General features: G+C 38.1%; 1 protein-coding gene across 1 annotated transcript; it reads right to left on the bottom strand.

The window, feature by feature from the left end:
• Nucleotides 1-1,549: 1,549 nt before the first annotated feature.
• Nucleotides 1,550-24,972, bottom strand: LOC137390838 (uncharacterized). Its single transcript, XM_068077154.1, has 9 exons — nt 24,751-24,972; nt 24,076-24,151; nt 23,502-23,642; nt 14,857-15,089; nt 14,633-14,708; nt 12,359-12,625; nt 4,563-4,822; nt 3,725-3,815; nt 1,550-2,091 (listed from the first exon to the last, which is right to left on the bottom strand). The coding sequence occupies exons 1-9, from the start codon at nt 24,970-24,972 to the stop codon at nt 1,550-1,552; spliced, it is 1,908 nt and encodes a 635-aa protein (XP_067933255.1).
• Between the last annotated feature and the right edge of the window lie 1,326 nt (nt 24,973-26,298).

Raw genomic sequence — 26,298 nt, 5'->3', positions numbered from 1 at the left:
GATCAAACTTGAACTGAAACTAACATTATCTGATCATGTGACTTACAATTCCCACCATAAGGCGCGAACAACCTCTACAGCATTTTTCGACCATCATAGCGGACCAAAAAGCTCATCATTTTTATCAGAGGATGATATGCAATCGTTCAAGCTAAGTTTAAAAAATTAAACATATTTTTATGCTATGTTTTGAGATATCAGTGCTCAAAGTTACAGCATTACGATGCCGATAAAATAGATGCGTAAGAACAATAGACATGGTTTTTATCGCAAGCGTGAAGTATATTTGTGAAAATAGTTTGACGAATAAGGATGCATGAAAGTGTAAACATAAACCATTTCCCACACATACGTCACATTTTAACCGTTTCGGAAAACGAATCCAAACTAGGGCGGTCTCGTGTCGCTGCGATTTTCTGTTCGTTTTTGAGCTTTTAATCACATTCCCACATATTTGGCACCTACTACACAACCGAGTAACACATGACGAATCTTTTGATACCAAATAACTGTAATGTGAATTTTGTTGCAAGTCAACCTTTAAGCTTTTTCTGGATTAGCAGAGATACTCTCAGTTAGAGTTGTCTGCCTTAGCATGTGTGGCGGTTCACATACTCTCAATTTCTGTGGATTACAAACTATGTTTAAAACTTGTTTTTATGCATTAAAAATACTCTATAAAACTTCAGGTTCTTAGTAGTCTTTGCTGAATGCTAATATGCTTATATTGTATTTACGTATTTATATGTGATACTTGTGACAAACAAATCCGAGTCTGTTGCTAGTCCTCAATGCTGTAGGATTGTGTTCAGCCTTCTTTGTTGAGACAAGATTATAAAGAATATATTGGTCTTCAGCAGCCTCGTGCTAGTGTGCAGAGAAACAGATAATAGCAGAGAAAAATGCTACACTCTTTTTTAGTAATATAATGCTCTATCACCTGCGTTCTCTTACATCTTAACCATATAGGTATGGTTCAAATGACTAGATGCTACACAAGAAGCATAATGAACATTACTTGTATTTCGTAATATAAAAATAGAAGTTTAACACCTTTTTTCCTGTCCCTGCCACGCTATTACTTTATTAATAACTGGAATTATGAGAGAGGAGAGGAACTGATAGAAAGAAGTAGATCCCTTCTTATTATGTATATGATAACTATTTATTTTCTGTCAACGTAAATAATTGACTTTGTTGGCTCATCAGTATAAACATTTATTGTTCTAGTATTTTAACTCTAGCCTTTAACAAAATTATATCTTTACAAGTGAATGTAATTTATTAACAACAATCTTTCATTAAGTGTAAATAAATTTAGCTGACTTTATGACATAACAAGTTACTTACTCGAGTTCTTTAACGTTTATCATTAAATACAAGAGTTATCCGCTATTACAGTATGATAAACTCTTTTAATGCTGTCTCTTGGCAAAATCTTACAGTGCAGTATGACCCATATTGTTCAGCAGTTCAACCAATGTGCACTTGTTGGTAAATTCATTCAATAAAGGATTTTTAGACTATTTTAGCTAGTCAAGTTAAATTCTTAGTAATTGGTAAATGCATGATTAACATAGACTGAGGTAGAGTTGCTTTTCCTCTCAATTGGGGCATCATAAAGCTCTCCACCTATGTTCACACTTGATCTTCTCTTGAACCTGAAGGCAACAACAACGGCGAGTACGACAATGATAAGTATAGCTATGATAACAGTGGGAACCACAATCGCTATGATCTTCTGCTTCCCAATGTTATTGCTTCTGGGGTGGCTGCTTACAGTGCTACTTTTAAGAGAGTTAGAGACAGTTGTTTTGTCAAGTCGTCCAGCTATAGTGGACACATCATGCAAACTAGTTATCGAGCTCAAAATGGAAGAATGCAGAATGCGACGAGTTGTTTTGTCTGCAGTGGATGAATGTTGGGTACGAAAAGTGCATCTTTTCAATGGTGGCCGAGAAGTTGGAGAGTACAGCATTGAAGACAGAACATGAGTAACAGTTGATGTATCTTTAGCGGTATTGCTATCATATGTTTCAGTGACATTTGAAAACATTGTTGTCATCGAAGTATGTGTGTTGTTGTCTGCATCTGAATAAAATAACAGAAATCATGGTAAAGACACCAACCAGCTTTATTAATATCATATGCTATCAAAACATGTCTTGCTATAAGATATACGCAGCCAACAGCATGTAATATCATTAACAATACTCAAAAATACTGTTTAAGATAAAGTCTAGAAGTCACAACCATAATAAAATCAAAAGTGACAGTTTCAGAGTGCAATTGGAGTTACAGCTATAGTAGGCATGCAAGATTGTCTTTTTATAGCAAGAGGAACAGAAAATAAGCAGCTATGAGTTCAACTTCCTTTACAAATTGATGGTTTGGTTTGTACACTGACATTGGTATATTAGTCATCGCTGCTATAAGGTGGCACATGTGCCATTGGAGTAACCTAATACGAATTTACTCGGTATGTTAGTCAATATTGGTATGTTAATCGTTTGTGCCATAATGCTATTGTCTTGCAAGTAGAGAAGCTTGATGTATAAATTATGTAATAAATGTAGTCTGAAGAAAATTTTAATGACAAAAGTGAAATAGAATGATGGAATTTGGCAGATCATCCTAGTCATCAATGCTTCAGGGCTGTACAACTAGAGTTGAAGAAATGTGTAGCTGCAGCGTTAACAATGCTAACGTTTGATAACTTAGACCCCTTCAGTTTGTGTTGGATGCTTCTTTAATTTTAAACTAGTAAATCTACGCCTAAACTAACTTCCTACAATTTAATTGTTTTCAAATGATACACTTTTTATTGTTTACTAACCTCATGACAAGATATAATAACAGCAGCCTTAGAGAAGCTATAATGATGCAGGTGAAAGAAAGTATGTTATTAGCCAGGCCGTATTCCCTGGGGCGGCTGGCCGGCTGAGCCGTCCCAACTTTTTAGGAACTTTCCGCGGCTAAGTACTGTCAAACTTGGATAACTCGCCCTCGGATAAAATGTAACATTTCATCTCAAATACAAGGTTAACTTGAACGGATTTGTTTGGTCCGTTCCCACGCAATGATAAATTGCTTCAGATAACTCGACCTCAATATCATTTATTCGAAAGGTTATTTGCTCAACGGCTATGAAGATGGTTTTTATCGCTGTAGAATATCACTTTATTCGAAGCCATAGAGACAAACATCAACATTTAGAAGTTCTTAGTCATCATTATTATCATCATCAGTGTCAAAATATTCTTGTAAACGACCTTTATAAAGGTTTGCAATATATCAAGTTTTACCAAACATCCGCTTGGCCATGTCCCATCGAAAGCGTGGAAACCTCCGTATGAACTTAAAATAAAATCGGCAAAATTGATCTTTGTTACAACGCTCAAAAGAAAAAGATCTCTTTTTTCTGAGCGTTTTAACTGTGGTCAAGTTTTGCCTATTTTAGTTTAAAAACGTCTCGTCAGTCACATCACTTAAAACAAAACAAATCTCAAAAAATAGAAAAATGTTGATATTTTCCAATAAAAACTTTTAAAACTTCACACGAGAGGCCCGGCTAAGATCCTACATAAGAAAAACCTGTTGGGGGCTTACACCGCCCCCTCAACACCCCCAAGTGTTCATAACTAGTCGCCTAACATTAGCCGCCCCAACTTGCAACCAGTGAATACAGGCCTCTTATTAGCCTTGAGAACAGAAGGAATGTTACCTGCGCAGTCTGTCAAGAGAAACTCGATGTCGTCAATAACCAAGACAGCTCTTTTCATGCCTGGCTCTGGCTTTACAGCAGTGAAGATGATCTACAATAGAATATAATGAATTTAGTGAAACTGTTAATTAAATGTTTCAAGTTGAAACTTGAAAAATATGAACAATTATATTTCTAAAAACTTTATAAAAATTGTTTTTCTCAGAAATAGAAAGCTCAGCTTCAGTCTTTGGTCAACACTGAGTATTGGAAATGAAACTGTATTTTACATAAAATAACATAAAAATAACCAATAACCAGACAGAGTTTAGAAATCAAACATTTTTAGCCACATGGTGAAAGGCTCAAACTACCAGACCAGATACACACAAATGCAAATGCACACACACACATACGCATGCGCATACACACACGCATGCACACACTCGCACACACATGCACGCACACACATACGCATGCGCACACACATGCATGCACACGCACACACTCAAAAGCGCACACACATATGCTCACAAGTGCACACACGCGAGTGCACATGCTCCCAAATGGATATACAACTGAAAGTATGTCTATTGCACAACATAAGTGACTTTATTAATATACATGTAGATAATACAGCAATAATGAAACTTTGAAAGTGGCATATTGTTAATCAGTCTTCTTAAAAAGTTCAAAACAAAAGCTAAATTATTCTTTCATATATATTAAAGCTTAATAGAATTTCAGATAAATATCAGTACTATCTGACGGCAATTAAGTGTTTTAGCTTCTCAGTTGTAAGTATTTTCAGAGAAGTGGAACTATTTACATATGGAATCTGTACATTGTTGGATGGTACCTTGTAGTTTTTGCTGTTAGGAGGTAATGATGGTTGTAGTGCAATTTGAGCAAGTGCCCAGGATGCATTCTCACTCCCTGTATAGCTCCACAACTCTTGAGTAGGCTTCTTGTCTAGATGGATGCTAACTTGAAGGGTTACTTGCCCCAGAACATAGTAGTAGAACACAAGACATCTACTTCCACCAATAAGTTTAGGAGAAGTCAGTGAGGTGCTGGTACCATCTGTGGATACCAGAGCTTGCAGGACTGTGTTGGATGCTAAATAGAGAGAGACAAACAGTTCTATTTAGTAATTTAATTTAGCAGGATTTAGATGTTTCTCAGTTCACTGTTTGCCTATATTCCGCCATGAATTGTCATGTAATGTAATGCGTTTAACAAGAATAATTCATATCTAATTTATTATGAAGACATACATGAGCAGCTGATTTTAATCTTTAACTTTTTTGCTACTCTGTGCCGAACTATCGGCAATCGCGGTAATAGAAGTACAAACTGTCAGTCATGAATCGGCTAATCAATAAAGTTTCACTTTTCTTTGCATTACGAAGCCTGCGAATTAACTAGACCAATCAATTTTAGTCTCTAACGACACAATCTTGTTGACAATCACGTGCAACTAATCAAAAGTTCTTTTGCTAAGCGATTCAGTTTTTACTTATTTTTCAAAACGGGTAATCCAGATCGCTACCATCATGACAAAAAGAAACTCACCGCGTTCGTTTAATGCAGCGGAAGTGTCAGAAATTTTGCGAGGGTGGGATTCACTAAACTATTTTGTACTTGTTTGGTGGAGATCTTTTTTTGAATAAAATGCATTTTATAGTAAAACAACATTTGCATTGATTCTCGAGATATTGCATAAATACTAGCAATATATCAGATTTTCAAAAATTTTAAGTTAATTTGCTCAGAATGGCGAGTTTAGCACAGTATTAATAGAGGTAACAAACATACATAGAAAACCAAACCAGCTGCTCATGTATGACGAATATAAAGAGCATACTAAAGGCACTGTGCATAAAACACACCCAAAAACAGCTCACTGAATGCAACAGAAATAAAAACACAGTCAAAAAGACAAATACCCGATAGACGAAAAAGAGGTATCACCAGAAACAAAATTTATCAAGATGAAGTTCCAAATAAAAACCACAAAAAACAGTATCATACATTGTACATTGTACAACAGAATTCAAATCCAGATATGCAAATAAAAGTTTATACATACAACCACAGAGCTTCATCCAATTGAAAAGTAAGCAAAACCAAACAAACTAAATAAGGGCGTATATAGTTTAAAAATAACAACTTAATTTTTGATATAAACTGAGACATAAAAGCACCCAGCCAACCCTACAACAACATAACAAGATACTACAACCGCAAGTGTAGTAGTGTCACTACACTACAACCTATGCTTTTTGTAAAAACTACTTGATGCTCAAACCAGAACTACTAACACAAAAGAAAGGGAATGAATTAACAACATCCTGAAAACATGCGCAGAGTAATTTTGTGGAAACTCACAAACGCTACCCCACATCATGGCATGTTGCCAAACCATCAAATACCAAACTACCAACCCTTAGCCTGTACTCTTCAGGTAAAGGGTGCAGAAGCATGGAACAGAGTATGCAGAGATCTATAGCAGAGGTTTTGAGACTCGGCGAAAGGAAGTACAGCTTATAGTTGGTTAAAAAGGTAACTCCATGTGATTCCTACCAACTGACTGGCGTATCTGTGCCATACTGTGGTGGATGCCGGGCCATGACATTCTTATTCTTATAAATATTCCTATAATTATGTATATATCTTGCATGTTGTGTTTGCTTTTTTATTGTATCATTAACAATTTGTTCGTTATATTATATCGCTTCTATTTGTTGCCTTCGATTATGTTTTATTGCTATATGAATGTTAGTGTATTATAACCATGCCAACACATTAGCGATTCCATTGGTTTTCATTGTTAATTGGTTTTTCTTACTCGGTTCCACTGTTCGGAACGAAACAATAATTATACATAAAAGGAGCATGCTTGATAAGAGAGCAGAGCAGTAGTCGCTAGCTCTTTGACTAATGTATTTTCCTTTCTAAATAAAAGCGAACGGAAAACATTCCTATTTTTTCTTCTTTATGCAACATTCTAGATCGCGCCTAAGTAAAGGCCAGCAAATTCCTTTACAATATTACCTACATATAACAAGAGTGTACGAGTCCATCACACAGCATACCCAAAGCAGTGTAGATGATACAACTTAACCTGATAAACAAAACTTTTAGAAAGTGAGTAAAGGAAACTCATACTATGCTATTTGAGATGCCTTCAATGTGCCATCTAGCGTGGCTAGTCAAGAGTTAACAAACTTGATGATGAAATTCAATTAAATATATTTTAGCAGTTGATGTAATGCCTCTTATTGAATAACTCAAATGTGCCTCTGATTACTGCTCACTGATTACAAGCAGTTGATACATTGAGGAAAATATATACACTGCAATGAAAACTGTATGTTGCCACAGGTCAGTATCAGGTAAATAAGTGAGAGTTACTTATAACTTGCTGCATACAGAAAAGAGGGCATGGAGATGCATAGACAAGTGTAGGGATGCATAGGTGAGCATAGAAATGCATAGGCGAGCATAGGGATGCATAGGCTAGCATAGAAATGCATAGGCGAGCATAGGAATGCATAGACTAGCATAGAAATGCATAGGCGAGCATAGGAATGCATAGGCTAGCATAGGAATGGCTAGGCGAACATAGAAAGGCATAGGCGAGCATAGGAATGCATTGGCTAGCATAGAAATGCATAGGCGAGCATAGGAATGCATAGGCTAGCATAGAAATGCATAGGCGAGCATAGGAATGCATAGGCTAGCATAGGAATGGCTAGGCAAACATAGAAAGGCATAGGCGAGCATAGGAATGCATTGGCTAGCATAGAAATGCATAGGCGAGCATAGGAATGCATAGGCTAGCATAGAAATGCATAGGCGAGCATAGGAATGCATAGGCTAGCATAGGAATGCATAGGCGAGCATAGGGAAGCATGGGCGAGCATAGGAATGCATAGGCGAGCATAGGAATGCATAGGCTAGCATAGAAATGCATAGGCGAACATAGAAATGCATAGGCGAGCATAGGAATGCATAGGCTAGCATAGAAATGCATAGGCGAGCATAGGAATGCATAGGCTAGCATAAGAATGGCTAGGCGAACATAGAAAGGCATAGGCGAGCATAGGAATGCATAGGCTAGCATAGAAATGCATAGGCGAGCATAGAAATGCATAGGCGAGCATAGGGATGCATAGGCTAGCATAGAAATGCATAGGCGAGCATAGGAATGCATAGACTAGCATAGAAATGCATAGGCGAGCATAGGAATGCATAGGCTAGCATAGGAATGGCTAGGCGAACATAGAAAGGCATAGGCGAGCATAGGAATGCATTGGCTAGCATAGAAATGCATAGGCGAGCATAGGAATGCATAGGCTAGCATAGAAATGCATAGGCGAGCATAGGAATGCATAGGCTAGCATAGAAATGCATAGGCGAGCATAGAAATGCATAGGCGAGCATAGGAATGCATAGGCTAGCATAGAAATGCATAGGCGAGCATAGGAATGCATAGGCTAGCATAGGAATGGCTAGGCGAACATAGAAAGGCATAGGCGAGCATAGGAATGCATAGGCTAGCATAGAAATGCATAGGCGAGCATAGGAATGCATAGGCTAGCATAGGAATGCATAGGCGAGCATAGGGATGCATGGGCGAGCATAGGAATGCATAGGCAAGCATTATAGAGATGGCTAAGTGAGCATAGAAATGCATAGGTATGAGAGTATAGGAATAGATATGAGAGTATAAGAATAGATATGAAAGTATAGGAATGGATATGAGAGTAGAGGAATAGATAGGAGAGTATAGGCATAGATATGAGCGTATAGGAATAGAAATGAGAGTATAGGAATAGATATGAAAGTATAGGAATGGATATGAGAGTATAGGAATATATATGAGAGTATAGTAATAGATATGAGAGTATAGTAATAGATATGAGAGTATAGGAATGGATATGAGAGTATAGTAATAGATATGAGAGTATAGTAATAGATATGAGAGTATAGGAATAGATATGAGAGTATAGGAATAGGTATGTGAGTATAGGAGTAGGTAGGAGAGTATAAGAATAGATAGAAGATCTTTGCAATAAATGAGCAAGCAAAGGTTATTCAATGTCATCTTTGTCAGTATTTGTAACACCCAAATGCAGTTTCTATCTGTTGCTATTATTGTTGAATTGTTGTTTGTACTAGCTATAAATTAGCTTTGTTAATTCTAATTTTCTGCATCATAGAGTAACATATGTATACTCTACTAGACATGGCAAATGTTTCAAGCCTCCAACAGCTTTAGCTTTATGAAATGAACAAAAACAACATATCATCACCTTGACTATACTATCTACATTTTTAATGTCTCATCAAATATCAGCTATTGGTGGTTACCATATCAATATTGCAAGCCACACCACTTGTTATAAGCCTATTCTGGTTGGTAGTTGGATATTTTTACTGTCTTTTAAATTTAACTTTTATATCCCGATTAATGTTTTGTTTTCGTATTATGTATTATTGTATTATTATTCTACCATCGTTACCTGCCGTATATATATGGGGCCATAGAGTTTTGTATAATGTTACGATCTAACAAAAATACGCTGATATACTGAAAGTTTTGTTGTGCTGTTGCACAACTTCAACTGAGTATGAAATATTTTTGATAATGCATTTTTGACAGGTAAAGTCCTCCACCAAGAGCAAGGTTGTCAGGTTGTCTGGTCTTAAAATCTAAGCGAACTCTAAGAAGCTAGAAAGCAAGAAATACAGACGCATTATTTCAAACCACCATGTGACTGGAAAAAGAATACCAGAAAAAGGAGGTACATGGTTTTTACCTATTTTATGCTAGCTAGAAAAAATACAACAATAATTAAAATGAGCTTGTTTGAGTTAGAATCAACCTCGAATGACCTCTACACGCCCCTTGTTGACTTATTATTAGACCTGCAAGAGATTGATAACGAATACAATGGCACAGAGACATATTCTAATCAACTATTTGCTATTGATGTGATCAATTTCATTATTGCTGTCTTGAAATTATGACACCTTTTCAAACTTCTGACTCAGTGGTGTGAGTGAGGGGAATTGAGGTGAAACAGTTTTTCCAGAATAAAGCATTCAAAAATCGACTTGTTGGTTTTGATGCAAAAATACTTACTAAAGTTCTATTGAATAAAATGGAAGCTACCTTAAGTAGAGTCGCATGCTGGATCTGTGGCTACACAGCCAGAGTCAAGCAAAAAGCAAGAGCACACATACAAAAATTTTCTGCCATATAACAGCGAGAGTAGAGACTCCATAGAACACATCAAAAGAAGCACAATTAAAAGCAAAAACATATAGGACAACGGAAAACAGTCTTCGAGGTGTAAAAGGCTTGTTGAAGTTTATTGCGTTGAAGACCCGGCTTGGTTGCGAGGAAATCTTACTATTTGGAGCTAGTTTACCAATGATCTTTTGTGTGAGAAATAGCTATTTAACCCTTTAAAGGACCTGTAATGAAATTAAATACGTGTATTATTTCTAGCCATTTCTTAAAAAATATTTCTAGTAAACATCAGCCCCAGACTTCTTTGTTTTCAAGGTATAATAGATAATTACCTCAACAGATGTGTCACGACTATAAAACAGGTACATTTTTAATAAATACTAATGCTTTTTCCAGTCTTTGGCTGTTGGGATGAATAAGCTTGAGAGCTGCTGCTGCGGGCGTTGGAGCGCGTTCCATTAGCGATTGGTGTGGCTGGGACTACGACTAATTTAGGGTCCGAGATGTGCACTAATTTTGTCTAACTTTTTTGCATTCTCGGTTCATCTTGGTCAACTGTCTTCTCTAGAACTGGTCAGTAGAGCAGCAGTCTTTGTCCTGAGCAGTATGGCTCAATAAGCTCACCATTATTGGTGATAAAGTTTCTAAGTTTATAAAGTTGTTCTTTTAAAAGTTCTCAAGTCTGCAATATTTTCAAGTCTATTTTACCAAGACAAGCCACGGAAGGCAACAAGGTCAGTTTTTGCCTATTAATTTGTGCATTTTACTTTTAGCAAACTGTTAAACTTTTACACACATAAGGATTTGTTACATTCACTGTCTATTTCTCATTTTATGTTTATTTCACAATTTATGGCTAATTCTATACATTTGATTTGCCTCTAAAACATTTGAATCAATTTGTATATTTTACACTGTTATTAATAATTGCAACTGTTTTATATTAATGTACATGTCATGCAATTCGCATTGCAGACTTCACGTTGAGCCAGTTGGGTTAAATAAAGTCTCATGAACCACAACTACTCATCAGTAAAGCTAGCTCTCCACTACGGCTTGTCGCCCTAGATAGCGCCTGTCGCTACAGGACCTTTTCTAATAAGCCTGCGATTCTTGAATTAGTAGCACCTAAATCTGTTTTTACTCCCAGTGATGAATTGGAAAAGTCCGCTCCATCAATCATACTTATTGCTAGTGGAGAACCTAGAACAAGGAGCGTGAGCACCATGGATGGAAAAGCACTATCCATTGAGCGAGGTCGGCTCATCCCATAGAGTTATGACCCACAGAAGCACAGCTAAAACACTGTCGGCTGGTGGAGTGGCCTATTAGAAGAGCATGCCCACACTATAAAAACACAGACCGAGAAACTTTAATTGAAACAAGAATGCCTCAACAGAGTGAGATAACTACAATCAAGAGAGGACCATGCCAATACAAGTATTGCATGGCACCTGAAGGTGCTGGAATATTGATAATTAGAAGGCATGCCCACTAGCGAGAGGGCTGGGGAGTATTTGGTGATTGCCATGATGCCAGTATTGAAAATTACACTCCCTAATGTATGTTATATAGACTAGAGAATGGTCTGCTCGGTTGCATTCTAATAGAAATATACTGATATGCTCAAAACTCTCTGTTACTGGAACTATGATTAAGGGTGAAGCACACATATATGATATTTAATAGCGCCTTTGCGACCAATGAATGCCTTTACTGGAAGCTAGCTAGGTTGCCTGGTAGTCTGGCCATGGCATATAGGTAGCTACTAGCCCAAAAGGCAAACCTTTTGGTCATTGAGCTATAGCATCTGGGAGCTGCTAACTGTTGAAGTGATGTAAGACCATAGCATCTGGTGGAAACCTGTTTCAACAGTTGATTGTTGGGTAGTCTAACCATACAATTTGGTGACGACCCGGCAATCATAGAGCAACAAGTTTTATCATGGCAGCTGGTAGCTACTGGCTTCAAAAATCAAAAAATATCCAGAGCACCCATTGCACAAAAAGAATAATGTACAAGTGGGCATACAGCCTCTGGAAGAGTACTCCACCACAGGCAAAAAAGGCAAGCTTCCGGCAGTCACCACAACGGTAATATAACCACTATCGATTTACCAGCATGTAATCGTGATAGCATCACACTTCTGAGTCATGTCAACTCCTAATGAAACATAAAAACAGAAAGCCTGGCGCAATTGAAAACTCTTTCTATTACTAGTGTTATTACTGAGATCAAATTATTGTTTGGCTATTTGTAATTGTGAATTAATAAGTTTAAAAATAGTTGTTTCAGTAGAAACTCCCATCAAGCCATCTAATTAATAAGATTTGTATTTTGAAAGAAGCTAAGTTAACCAAATGGCGCACCAAATTTTAAATTTTACTTACTGCCATTGTGTGCAAGGATGGTAGAATTTTCTGCATATGCCTTTCTCTCCCAGGAAACGAAAGATGAGTTGGTAGGTTCTATCAAATAACCACATGTGGAGGTTTCAAAGTCACAGTTTGCCTGACTGGCCAGTACAGGCTCAGGAGTAGTAGATAAGGTTGTGGTTGGAGCTGTGGTTGTGGTCTGAGTAGTTGTAGATGAAGTACTGGGTGTGGTTGGACAGACACTACTCGTATTGTATATTCTCCAATCTGTCTCTGCTTCACCTTCAAACAAATAAGAATGTTACGATGATGAATAATCCGCAATTAATACTAAAAAAATGTAGTTTTTTAGAGTGAGATTGACATTCTTGCCTTAAGAGGCTCGAATATATTTAGGGTAAAACAATTAATTTTCAATACTGCAAGTATTATTGCTATTGTTTTGGCGTTATGTAGAACGTGCATATAAATAAGAAACAAGTAACTCAGTATACTATTAATAAACAATAGTAACCAATAATAACTCAGTAAGAATGTCTCAAGCGTCATTCTATTTATTTTTACTCAATATGTATATTGCTTCCTGCACAATTAAATAGAATCACTACCCAATCTCAAATACACGCGGTTGAAATACTCAATTTTGCAAAAGCTGAAATATAATCCTTCATTGGCTCAGTGCTTCTCTATCCATAAGCTACTGTCTATAACACAAATCATTTACTAAACATGGATACACCAAAAGATTGATAAAGATTTAGCCATGGACGAACATTTCTCCAACAAGGAATGACAAAGATTAGATCGACACCATTGCATTTATATAATTTCATATACATGTATTGATCCTGACAACAAGATATTGCTCATGTAAGACAATTGATCCTACAAAATCAACTATTTACTATAACATCTCAAAGCAATAAATATGGCCTACAATTTGTTGACACCCGAGGCTAAGTCTTTTACCATCGCTACCAACCTTGGCACAGCACTACAGTTATTACCTAATCAATGTACAGAATGGGATGTCACGAATAGAATAAAAAATTATTGATCTTCTAATGAGTTTAGAACAAACTGACAGTGTCGCAACTATACGTTTTAGAAAGATCAACTTTTGTAGAAGATTGATTATTTTTATTCATGGGTAGTGACTAATTGAGCCTGTTACGCTGTCAGCTTGATCGCTTTATGGGTGCTAGCAAATTGAAAGGTTCATAGCCTATGCAAATCGCAAAAATTTTGACTACACCTTAATACCCATAGATATAAACTAACTACAATATATCTATAGATATACATGTAGATTAACTACATTATATCTATAGATGTAGACTAACTACAGTATATCTATAGATATAGACTAACTACAGTATATTTATAGATATAAACTAACTACAGTATATCTATAGATATAGACTAACTACAGTATATCTATAGATATAGTTAGTCTATAGATATAGACTAACTACAGTATATCTATAGATATAGACTAACTACAGTATATCTATAGATATAGACTAACTACAGTATATTTATAGATATGAACTAACTACAGTATATCTATAGATATAGACTAACTACAGTATATCTATAGATATAGACTAACTACAGTATATCTATAGATATAGACTAACTACAGTATATCTATAGATATAGACTAACTACAGTATATCTATAGATATAGACTAACTACAGTATATCTATGGATATAGACTGTAGATGTGGGGAGGTAACCAGTAAGCTGATCTGAATGATCAACAAATATCAACTGTCATTGGTCAGTTATACATGTAACTTTTTCTTTTTACATCAGAAGGAGCTTCTGTAGCTAACATATTGTGAAGTTTTTTCTCTCCCGTAAAGATGAAATACCACAAATCTCCTAACTTTTGAGCTTTATCATGCAGAGGTAAAAAAATTCACCAAAGTTCAGAATTGGATAATTCTGTACATCGGTGAGTTTTGAGATGTTGGAAGAGCATTACATAGACAGTTTATTGTATATTGAGCAAAGCCCAACATTAAACAAACTTTGCGCCATGCAAAAACAACAAGATGTTCAAATTGACACGATTTATTAACAGATGCATATTTTTACAGAGCTTCAAGAGAGAACAACTCTTCTATGAATTTGTGATAAATCATTTTGACACTGAAAAAATTTTAAAATTATAATTTACATTCAACCTACTAAAAAACATTTAAATTATAAAAGCTGAGTAAAAATGCTATAAAAGCAAAGAGTATGAGTAGCTAAGAGTGATGAGTGGTTAGGAGACTTACATGGTCCTGGCTTGATGTCAAGATATGTAATATGTATCTGACCAGGACAGCGTGGGTTGTTTGCTTCTATTTGTATCTATAGAAATCAATGTTATGTGAGAACAAGTAACATAAAAACATACCTATTCTGTTTAGATATTCTTGACAGGACACACCAATATGTAATTACTACCGCTTGTCAGAAATCTCAAAAGCAATGCAACACCAGCTCAAGCAGTTCTTACCCTGGAGAAGTTAGCCAAGAATGTCACAGACAACTGTATTTTATCTCCCTGTGTATTGACGTTGAGTAAAGGCATGACGTAACCCTCTGTGTCTTTAGTATTAACCTGAACTTGCATTGAAGGTGTAGTGGATATGTTGAGGTTGAGACAGACAACTCCTAAGTATGGTAGTTCCTGTGATATAACTGATGCTAACTCTGATTTCTCTCCAAAATCACTCTTTACAGATAAACCTGGAAAAACAATGTAATGTGAATAGTGATGAAAATGGTTAAACTTGTGTAAACAATGTTAACTCTTGGTAGACAAGGCATGACAACTCCGGTAAAGATAGCTCACATGTGTAATGAACATGAATTGGTTCCCATAAAGCCTCACACTTAGTGTCGTTCACGCAGATGATATTCAAGTCAGTAAGTTACTTTTTAACCGTGTTTGGCCTTTTTTACCAAAAACCATTTTTATTAAAAAGAACATGATGTGCGTTCTTTTGATTCATCACCAAGCTCAGTCTTCAATGATTTCTAACAAAAACATGCGCTGAGAAACTGATAGATACCACACAACAATTGTGAGATCAATATTAGCTATTTGGCTCTTTAGCATAACAGTTACTGTGAAATACAGTAGATTAGAACATTAGCTTGAGCTAGACTGAGAGAGTGAGAGAGGGAAGAGGGAAAGAGAGGGCTGATGAAAGAAAACGTAAAACAGCATCAATAGCTACATGCTTTGCGGCTTTGCGACTTTGCGGCTTTGCAGCTTTGAAATGTTGGTTGGTCACAATCATTGTGGCTTAAAATCTTAGTTTCCTAAAGCTTTGCTGCATGATAAAATTTTGATTTCTTAGTTGATGGATCTGAGACAAGGTAATACAGCAAAACTTTAAATGATTAGAAGGAAATCAAAGGCTAGCTAATAGTGATACCTGGTGGTGGCAAGGCACTAATGGTGATGCCTGGTGATGTCAAGGCTAGCTAATGGTGATGTCTGATGGTGTCAAGGCTAGCTAATGGTGGTGTCTGATGGTGTCAAGGCTAGCTAATGGTGATGCCTGATGGTGTCAAAGCTAGCTAATGGTGATGTCTGATGGTGTCAAGGCTAGCTAATGGTGATGTCTGATGGTGTCAAAGCTAACTAATAGTGATGCCTGGTGATGTCAAGGCTAGCTAATGATGATGCCTGGTGATGTCAAGGCTAGCTAGCTAATGGGGATGTCTGATGGTGTCAAGGCTAGCTAATGGTGATGTCTGATGGTGTCAAGGCTAGCTAATAGTGATGCCAGATAGTGTCAAGGCTAGTTAATGGTGATGCCTGGTGGTGTCAAGGCTAGCTAATGGTGATGTCTGATGGTGTCAAGGCTAGCTAATGGTGATGCCTGATGGTGTCAAGGCTAGCTAATGGTGATGCCTGATGATGTCAAGGCTAGCTAATGGTGATGCCTGATGGTGTCAAGGCTAGCTAATGGTGATGTCTGATGGTGTCATGGCTAGCTAATGGTGATGTCTGATGGTGTCAAGGCTAGCTAATGGTGATGTCTGATGGTGTCAAGGCTAGCTAATGGTGATGTCTGATGGTGTCAAGGCTAGCTAATAGTGATGCCTGATGGTGTCAAGGCTAGTTAATGGTGACGCCGGGTGGTGTCAAGGCTAGCTAATGGTGATGCCTGATGGTGTCAAGGCTAGCTAATGGTGATGTCTGATGGTGTCATGGCTAGCTAATGATGATGTCTGATGGTGTCAAGGCTAGCTAATGGTGATGCCTGGTGATATCAAGGCTAGCTAATGGTGATGTCTGATGATGTAAAGGCTAGCTAATGGTGATGTCTAGTGGTGTCAAGGCTAGCTAATGGTGACGCCTGATGGTGTCAAGGCTAGCTAATGGTGATGTCTGATGGTGTCAAGGCTAGCTAATGGTGATGCCTGATGGTGTCAAGGCTAGCTAATGGTGATGCCTGATGGTGTCAAGGCTAGCTAATGGTGATGTCTGATGGTATCATGGCTAGCTAATGGTGATGTCTGATGGTGTAAAGGCTAGCTAATGGTGATGTCTGATGGTGGCAAGGCTAGCTAATGGTGATGTCTGATGGTGTCATGGCTAGCTAATGGTGATGTCTGATGGTGTAAAGGCTAGCTAATGGTGATGTCTGATGGTGTCAAGGCTAGCTAATGGTGATGTCTGATGGTGTCAAGGCTATCTAATGGTGATGCCTGATGGTGTCAAGGCTAGCTAATGGTGATGTCTGATGGTGTCAAGGCTAGCTAATGGTGATGTCTGATGGTGTCAAGGCTAGCTAATGGTGATGCCTGGTGATATCAAGGCTAGCTAATGGTGATGTCTGATGATGTAAAGGCTAGCTAATGATGATGTCTGGTGGTGTCAAGGCTAGCTAATGGTGATGCCTGATGGTGTCAAGGCTAGCTAATGGTGATGTCTGATGGTGTCATGGCTAGCTAATGGTGATGTCTGATGGTGTCAAGGCTAGCTAATGGTGATGTCTGATGGTGTCAAGGCTAGCTAATGGTGATGTTTGATGGTGTCAAGGCTAGCTAATAGTGATGCCTGATGGTGTCAAGGCTAGCTAATGGTGATGCCGGGTGGTGTCAAGGCTAGCTAATAGTGATGCCTGATGGTGTCAAGGCTAGCTAATGGTGATGTCTGATGGTGTCAAGGGTAGCTAATGGTGATGTCTGATGGTGTCAAGGCTAGCTAATGGTGATGCCTGGTGATATCAAGGCTAGCTAATGGTGATGTCTGATGATGTAAAGGCTAGCTAATGGTGATGTCTGGTGGTGTCAAGGCTAGCTAATGGTGACGCCTGATGGTGTCAAGGCTAGCTAATGGTGATGTCTGATGGTGTCAAGGCTATCTAATGGTGATGCCTGATGGTGTCAAGGCTAGCTAATGGTGATGTCTGATGGTGTCAAGGCTAGCTAATGGTGATGTCTGATGGTGTCATGGCTAGCTAATGGTGATGTCTGATGGTGTCAAGGCTAGCTAATGGTGATGTCTGATGGTGTCAAGGCTAGCTAATGGTGATGCCTGATGGTGTCATGGCTAGCTAATGGTGATGTCTGATGGTGTCATGGCTAGCTAATGGTGATGTCTGATGGTGGCAAGGCTAGCTAATGGTGATTTCTGATGGTGTCAAGGCTAGCTAATGGTGGTGCCCGATGGTGTCATGGCTAGCTAATGGTGATGGCTGATGGTGTCAAGGCTAGCTAATGGTGATGTCTGATGGTGTCATGGCTAGCTAATGGTGGTGCCTGATGGTGTCAAGGCTAGCTAATGGTGGTGCCCGATGGTGTCATGGCTAGCTAATGGTGATGTCTGGTGGTGTCAAGGCTAGCTAATGGTGATTTCTGATGGTGTCAAGGCTAGTTAACGGTGATGCCGGGTGGTGTCAAGGCTAGCTAATGGTGATGCCTGATGGTGTCAAGGCTAGCTAATGGTGATGTCTGATGGTGTCAAGGCTATCTAATGGTGATGTCTGATGGTGTCAAGGCTAGCTAATGGTGATGCCTGGTGATATCAAGGCTAGCTAATGGTGATGTCTGATGATGTAAAGGCTAGCTAATGATGATGTCTGGTGGTGTCAAGGCTAGCTAATGGTGATGCCTGATGGTGTCAAGGCTAGCTAATGGTGATGTCTGATGGTGTCATGGCTAGCTAATGGTGATGTCTGATGGTGTCAAGGCTAGCTAATGGTGATGTCTGATGGTGTCAAGGCTAGCTAATGGTGATGTTTGATGGTGTCAAGGCTAGCTAATAGTGATGCCTGATGGTGTCAAGGCTAGCTAATGGTGATGCCGGGTGGTGTCAAGGCTAGCTAATAGTGATGCCTGATGGTGTCAAGGCTAGCTAATGGTGATGTCTGATGGTGTCAAGGGTAGCTAATGGTGATGTCTGATGGTGTCAAGGCTAGCTAATGGTGATGCCTGGTGATATCAAGGCTAGCTAATGGTGATGTCTGATGATGTAAAGGCTAGCTAATGGTGATGTCTGGTGGTGTCAAGGCTAGCTAATGGTGACGCCTGATGGTGTCAAGGCTAGCTAATGGTGATGTCTGATGGTGTCAAGGCTATCTAATGGTGATGCCTGATGGTGTCAAGGCTAGCTAATGGTGATGTCTGATGGTGTCAAGGCTAGCTAATGGTGATGTCTGATGGTGTCATGGCTAGCTAATGGTGATGTCTGATGGTGTCAAGGCTAGCTAATGGTGATGTCTGATGGTGTCAAGGCTAGCTAATGGTGATGCCTGATGGTGTCATGGCTAGCTAATGGTGATGTCTGATGGTGTCATGGCTAGCTAATGGTGATGTCTGATGGTGGCAAGGCTAGCTAATGGTGATTTCTGATGGTGTCAAGGCTAGCTAATGGTGGTGCCCGATGGTGTCATGGCTAGCTAATGGTGATGGCTGATGGTGTCAAGGCTAGCTAATGGTGATGTCTGATGGTGTCATGGCTAGCTAATGGTGGTGCCTGATGGTGTCAAGGCTAGCTAATGGTGGTGCCCGATGGTGTCATGGCTAGCTAATGGTGATGTCTGGTGGTGTCAAGGCTAGCTAATGGTGATTTCTGATGGTGTCAAGGCTAGTTAACGGTGATGCCGGGTGGTGTCAAGGCTAGCTAATGGTGATGCCTGATGGTGTCAAGGCTAGCTAATGGTGATGTCTGATGGTGTCAAGGCTATCTAATGGTGATGTCTGATGGTGTCAAGGCTAGCTAATGGTGATGCCTGGTGATATCAAGGCTAGCTAATGGTGATGTCTGATGATGTAAAGGCTAGCTAATGGTGATGTCTGGTGGTGTCAAGGCTAGCTAATGGTGACGCCTGATGGTGTCAAGGCTAGCTAATGGTGATGTCTGATGGTGTCAAGGCTAGCTAATGGTGGTGCCTGATGGTGTCAAGGCTAGCTAATGGTGATGCCTGGTGGTGTCAAGGCTAGCTAATGGTGATGTCTGATGGTGTCAAGGCTAGCTAATGGTGATGTCTGATGGTGTCAAGGCTAGCTAATGGTGATGTCTGATGGTGTCAAGGCTAGCTAATGATGGTGCCTGATGGTGTCATGGCTAGCTAATGGTGATGTCTGATGGTGTCAAGGCTAACTAATGCTGATGTCTGATGGTGCCATGGCTAGCTAATGGTGATGTCTGATAGTGTCAAGGCTAGCTAATAGTGATGTCTGATGGTGTCAAGGCTAGCTAATGGTGGTGCCTGATGGTGTCATGGCTAGCTAATGGTGATGTTTGATGGTGTCAAGGCTAGCTAATGTTGATGTCTGATGGTGTCATGGCTAGCGAATGGAGATGTCTGATGGTGTCAAGGCTAGCTAATGGTGATGTATGATGGTGTCAAGGCTAGCTAATGGTGATGCCTGATGGTGTCAAGGCTAGCTCACGGTGATGTCTGATGGTGTCAAGGCTAGCTAATGGTGATGCATGATGGTGTCAAGGCTAGCTAATGGTGATGTCTGATGGTGTCAAGGCTAGCTCATGGTGATGCCTGGTGGTGTCAAGGCTAGCTAATGGTGGTGTCTGGTGGTGTCAAGGCTAGCTAATGGTGATGTCCGATGGTGTCAAGGCTAGCTAATGGTGATGTCTGATGGTGTCATGCTGGAGCCAATAAAATTAGTAAAAAGAGAGAACATATGTAGAAAAAAACTACATGAAAGGATGGCGGTAAAAATGCAATGAGTGTAGTAAAAGTGGGTAAGCTTATTAATAGCTGTTGAAAGCAGACTAGACAGCTTGAAAGTTTTGGCAGACTCACTCTTACCAAGGGCTACATCAACAAAACTCAACTGAGATCTCACACTGAGTTTAGTGTTATCTTGCATTTTACACTATAATAATCTACAGTAGACGTCGCTTTTTAACTTTGGCTAAAAATAAACTCGAGAGCAATGTAATAATAAATAATCAAAAGTGGTAAATTAAATAAAAACAGTTAGATGATCACAGACCTGCATTCAACCAAAAGGAGGTACAGACAGCAGAAAAATAGTATTTATATTGAAATGATTAAGACTAGCTGCAGAGAGTTAACCTAATTTGATTATTTTTAGATTTGCCCTATTCTTGTAGTTAGTAAATATCTGTAGTTATTGTGTCAATATTAGTTGCATGTGTAATTTGATTGGCTCTCTCAGCCGGTGTATTTTTAGTCATTCCTACGTTTGATTCAATTGACCATTTGCATGGAAAACTAATTAATTATGAATCCCTTTACTTGATGAAACTGCACGTTGGAATCTGTGTGATATAGTTATAAATAGGATTGCTTTGTTTATACTCACATATCAAAAAAGTTTTTTTAGCAAAGAAATGACATTATTTTGTGATATTAGCATAGATGACAACTCCCAAGTTCTGACATGGAGAAAACAACTTCTCATAAATACCTATGTTAGGCTCCAAGGAAACCCTTATAAGGCGCACTAATAAATTTACTTACAACATGCATGGATCTCCTTCAGTCATATCTAAAGTATATTTATGTCCTGTTTTGTGAAATCACTGAATGTTAACAGATCACTCATGTCAAACTTTAAATATTCTATGAGGTAGAGATATTTTTCGATCATTTGAGATTTAGATCCTTTTTTAGATTGCTTGACTGCCAGAATGTTTCAAGATTAAATTTGACAAAACTTGATCGCAGCTAAATTTTCAGAATAAAAAATTTCTCTAAAAATGATGTCAATAGTCACACTTTCTGTTTGTCCATGTCATTATGACATCAGCTTTTGCATTTAAGTTGCGCTGTTATATTGACATATATTTTATTTTGCATTTTTTCATGATTGTTGAAATGAAGTCTCAAAAATAGCATAAGATACATTGCTATAGATGTCTCAAACAATTTAAAGATAGGTTGGTTAGAATTCGTTCCATCTCTTTCCTAATAGCGCATAATACTGAGCGCATAATATAAGAGCGCATAATACTGATGAGGCCATATATTTATCCCTTATAGACATGCACAACTATTGAGGTCATATTTGTCAAAGTCTGGGCATGTCTGCTCTATATGATGAACCTGCCAACTAGTTGTACTGAAGCAATTTTTGGGATGTTTCATCTCATATTCTACGATGACTGTTCAGATTGGTTACATAGTCATTGTGTCTGTTACATGATATGAATGTTGCTGCTGTGAATGGTTATACACAAAGCATTATACTAGCTACTAGGAAATTTTGTACAAATCTTTCATCGACCAGCGTCCTTTAAAGGTTGACTTGCAATAAAATTCCCATTACAGTTATTTGATATGAAAAGATTCACCATGTCTTACTCTGTTGTGTTGTAGGTGCAAAATATGTGGGAATGTGATTACAAGCTCTTAAAAGCTAAAAAACGAACAGTTAATCGCAGCCACACGAGACCGATGTAGTTTGGATTCTCTTTCCAAAACGGCTCAAATGGGACGTACTTGTTACAAGATGGTTTCGGTTTACACTTTCATGCAATCTCATTCGTCAAAATATTTTCACAAATATACTTCACGCATGCAATTAAACCATGTCTTGTAAATTGTAATGCTGTCACTTTTAGTACTGATATCTTATAACTTACCGTAAAAAATCGTTAAACTTTTTAACCTTAGCTCGAAGGAGTGCATATCATTGTCTGATAATCATGACGAGCCTGTTGGTTACCTGTGATAATCGGAAAGTGCTGCAAAAATTATTTTCGAAGTATTGGGTCACTTGATCAGATTACGACTTGATGATTAGTCCAAGCCGAAACAAAACTGTAAAGTAGCGAGCATCTATACTTGATACGGGTCTTCGGTAAAACCCGAAGTGTTTGTCTTAAACTAGTGCTACAATAAGTTTTATATTGAGCTTTTTATTAGCCTTTCAATTCACGTGAGGACACCACGTGACAAGACGATAACCAAACTGTAATGAATACGTCAAATAAATAAAGAGATTCCAATCTATGGCGGCTTTTCGTTTTTGAGCTTTTAAGAGCTTGTAATCGCATTTCCACGTATTTGGCATCTACAACACAACAGAGTAAGACGTGGTAAATCTTTTGATACCAAATAACTGTAATGTCAATTTTGTTGCAAGTCAACCTTTAAACATAACAGATATGCAACAGATGATAGTTTGCATTATCTCCATTAGTTAACTTTTTCTGATCTATTACAGTTTTATTAGTTATTATCTTCTTTTATATACACTATATGAAGGTGTTTTACTTGGCTTTTTAAAATAGCATCAACATTTTGGAACCTCCTGAATCTAATCTTTATGACATGTTTTATGAATTTTAATGATAACATATCAAACCCAACAAAGAAGCTTGGTTTGTCAGCAACTGTTAGTTTGATGGTCAGAGTAGATAATGGCTTATTTACTATTTCAGCTATAAGATATGCACATGTAGATCATACAATGACTCGTAATTGGATTGTCTCTCCTTAGCTCAACAGCTATACTTATGTGATATACACATTAGCTGGTTTCCTACATATCAAATATCAAACGACTTCTTAATTTTACATAGATGTATTTCCAATAGAATCTGCTTGGAGTCTTTAATTATACACTGTTGTACAGTTTGTCAAGCTATTCTGTGACGTGTTGGCTCATTGAGCATTGAGTACTACATATGGTATATGGCCTTACCTTTTGATTGGTCAGTGTGCCAATCGAAGCCTACACTTGTTTTGTTAGAATTGAGGAAACCACACATATTTTCAGAGAAGTAGCAAGTTATAAGTGACATTGTACTGACAGGTGGAGTCTCTGTAGTGGTCGTCAGAGGGCCTGTGAAATAACAGAAGTTCTGTCACAATATTGAAATATTTACAAATAAATTCAGACAAGTGTACAGCTGCTTATCACTCACAACACGTGTTATTGTAGTAATCTTATGAATAATATGACCTTTAGAATGTCAACATTTAGATAGCTCAATAAGAAGATTTATGGGCTTGTGTAACACCTGGTAATGCCCTGATTTCTTATCTAATCGAGATAAGCAAGGAGGTGTTCAGTTTGTTTAGGTCAAATACACAAGCTAGAGTGTCTACTGCAATTTTAGAAATTATTGCATAATTTTTCAGCAGTCTAGATGTAACTTGTGTCTAGGCCATCTTGTCACTCTTATCATGTTTATAGTTAATGTTTGTGAATCCGCCTCTCAATGGAAATGCTGCAAATAGTTTTACTTATAGGCAAAGCAGAGGAGAGTACTTACAACTTTCATTTAGAAGTTGGACATCTTTCAGCTCAACAGATTCATTTTGCTGAGAAAACTCCGTGACAAACTTCAACTAAAATATCAAAACAATTAGAATAGATGCATACAATTATTGTGCAGCACTAGATTCTGTAGAGGCAGTAGTACTAGAGTCTGTACAGGTAATAATGGAGTCTGTGCAGGTAATACTAGAAAATGTACAGTTAGTATTATAGTCTGTACAGGTAATACTAATAGAGTCTGTACAGGTAGCCCTAAAATGTGTACAGGTAACCCAAGTTTATACAGGTAGCTTTAGGATCTATGCAGGCCACACCTGTATTTAAACATGCAAGCGCAGCATTTAAACTGGTGCTAAAGTCAACCATAACTAAAATCAAGTCTGGTTTTAGAGTTTTGTCATTTTTTGTAATCTGCAAGCAGATTTGCAGCAACAACTCATACAACTTTGCTGCCACTTTTTTAAACCTAAATACATTTATTTGCTTTTACTTTTTTTTACACTTGCACTAGCTTTTAACACTCAAGTGTAAGTGTTTAACATTTACACAAAGAGCTAGACTAATTTACTCTGCATCACCAATTAGGGAACAACTAAAGCAGCAGAACAAGTAGAGCTGCTAGTGCAGTTCACAGAAATAAGGTAGAGTTAAACTCAGCTATTTAACTGACCTGATAGGCAGTGGAAGGAGGAGCGAAAGTCAATTTTTTGTATACCCAGTCTATCGTGGGTGGCCAGTCTATGGTCAGGTTTTTTGAGAAGTTATCTTCACTGACCAAAATAACTTGTAGCTTTACAGAGTCAGGAGCCGGGCTGACTTTTCTGCAGGCAAAACTCAAGCAGAGGCTGCTACTCGTTGACATCACCAGAGGAGACAACAATGACTGCACCATAGCGTCTGTTTCTCGTGAGTCAGGTGAAAAAGTCCACACTTGCTCTAATAATAACAGTAAGAAACGTGTTTTTTATATGGCTATATTTATATTAGATGTGAAGATGGAAGGTTACAGAAATATATTAAGCTCTATAATTGATGAATAAAATAGTTTTATTTAAAATTTTATCATGTTTAGTGTTGCAAGAATGTTATTATAAACTATGATAAAAATTATTCAGTATTACTTCTGTGTCATTCTATTATAAAAATAAAAAGAACAAAGGCAGAATACATTTATTCTAGTGTATCATTGTAATTATTTTGAGCAAATTCGGTTTGAAATTCTCTTGCCTTTAAGTAAGATGGGAGACAAATAAAAAATTCATGTTTAAAATGATGGTAGTTTTGAAAAAATAACTATTAACACCCTTGACATTTGACACATGACAATATTGTGCTACAAACCTGAGAAGTTAGAGGCTTTTACCATAACAACTCCATGTGTCAAATGAAAAGTACATTCTTCATTTTCAGAATGCAGACATTGCTGGACTGTAAAAATATTATATGCTGGTTGTTCAGTCACGTTGGCAGTTGGTTGAGTTGTAGTAGCAACACTTTCAGTAGTTACTCTTGAGAATGTGGGGCTAGCAGGAGTCTGTATGTGATGAGTATGTTTGGAGGATTGGATGTTAACGCTTGAATACACTGTGCTCTGGGCTGTCCTCTCTGAAACGTGAAGTCACAGCTCAACAACCTCTAATTAACCAGCTAAGCATAAATATACTATTTCCTAAATAAAAATTAGCAGACTTCTACAGGCAGTGATTTTTATTGTTGAATCAGGAGGGCAAAGTAAAAGGCACCATAAGATTTACAGCAGTTGGTGGTGAGCTGCTTGTTTACCTGGTGTTGAGGTTGGTGAGGTGGGTTTATTCGTAGCCTGCTTGATAGATGTTCTAGTAGAGGAAATAGTTGCAGGTAAAGAAGTTAGCGTAGTAATAGATGTAGTAGCTGAAGTGTTGGTTGTATGAAAGGTTGTAGTAGTGATTGTAGTAGTAGGTGCAGTAGTGGTTGTAGTAGTGGGTGTAGTAGTAGGTGTAGTAGTAGTAGTAGGTGTAGTAGTGGGTGTAGTAGTAGGTGTAGTAGTGGTTGTAGTAGTAGGTGTAGTAGTGGTTGTAGTAGTGGAGGTAGTAGTTGTAGTAGTTGTAGTAGTGGTTGTAGTAGTGGGTGTAGTAGTAGGTGCAGTAGTGGTTGTAGTAGTGGGTGCAGTAGTAGTTGTGGTTGTAGCAGTGAGTGAAGTAGAGGTTGTAGTAGTCGGTGTAGTAGTGGTTGTAGTAGC

Source organism: Watersipora subatra, chromosome 3 (genome assembly GCF_963576615.1).
Source record: "Watersipora subatra chromosome 3, tzWatSuba1.1, whole genome shotgun sequence".
Lineage (NCBI taxonomy): Eukaryota > Metazoa > Bryozoa > Gymnolaemata > Cheilostomatida > Watersiporidae > Watersipora > Watersipora subatra.
This window is presented reverse-complemented; position numbering and strand designations above follow the sequence as displayed.

What these genes read in the sequence shown, in the direction of transcription:
- LOC137390838 (XM_068077154.1), bottom strand. Translation starts at nt 24,972, where the DNA reads ATGGTGCAGTCATTGTTGTCTCCTCTGGTGATGTCAACGAGTAGCAGC. An exon ending in CATCCTTGCACACAATGGCA is followed by an intron (nt 4,823 to 12,358) that starts GTAAGTAAAATT and finishes CTCTCTATTTAG; the next exon opens with CATCCAACACAGTCCTGCAA. An exon ending in CTAACAGCAAAAACTACAAG is followed by an intron (nt 3,816 to 4,562) that starts GTACCATCCAAC and finishes ATTCTATTGTAG; the next exon opens with ATCATCTTCACTGCTGTAAA.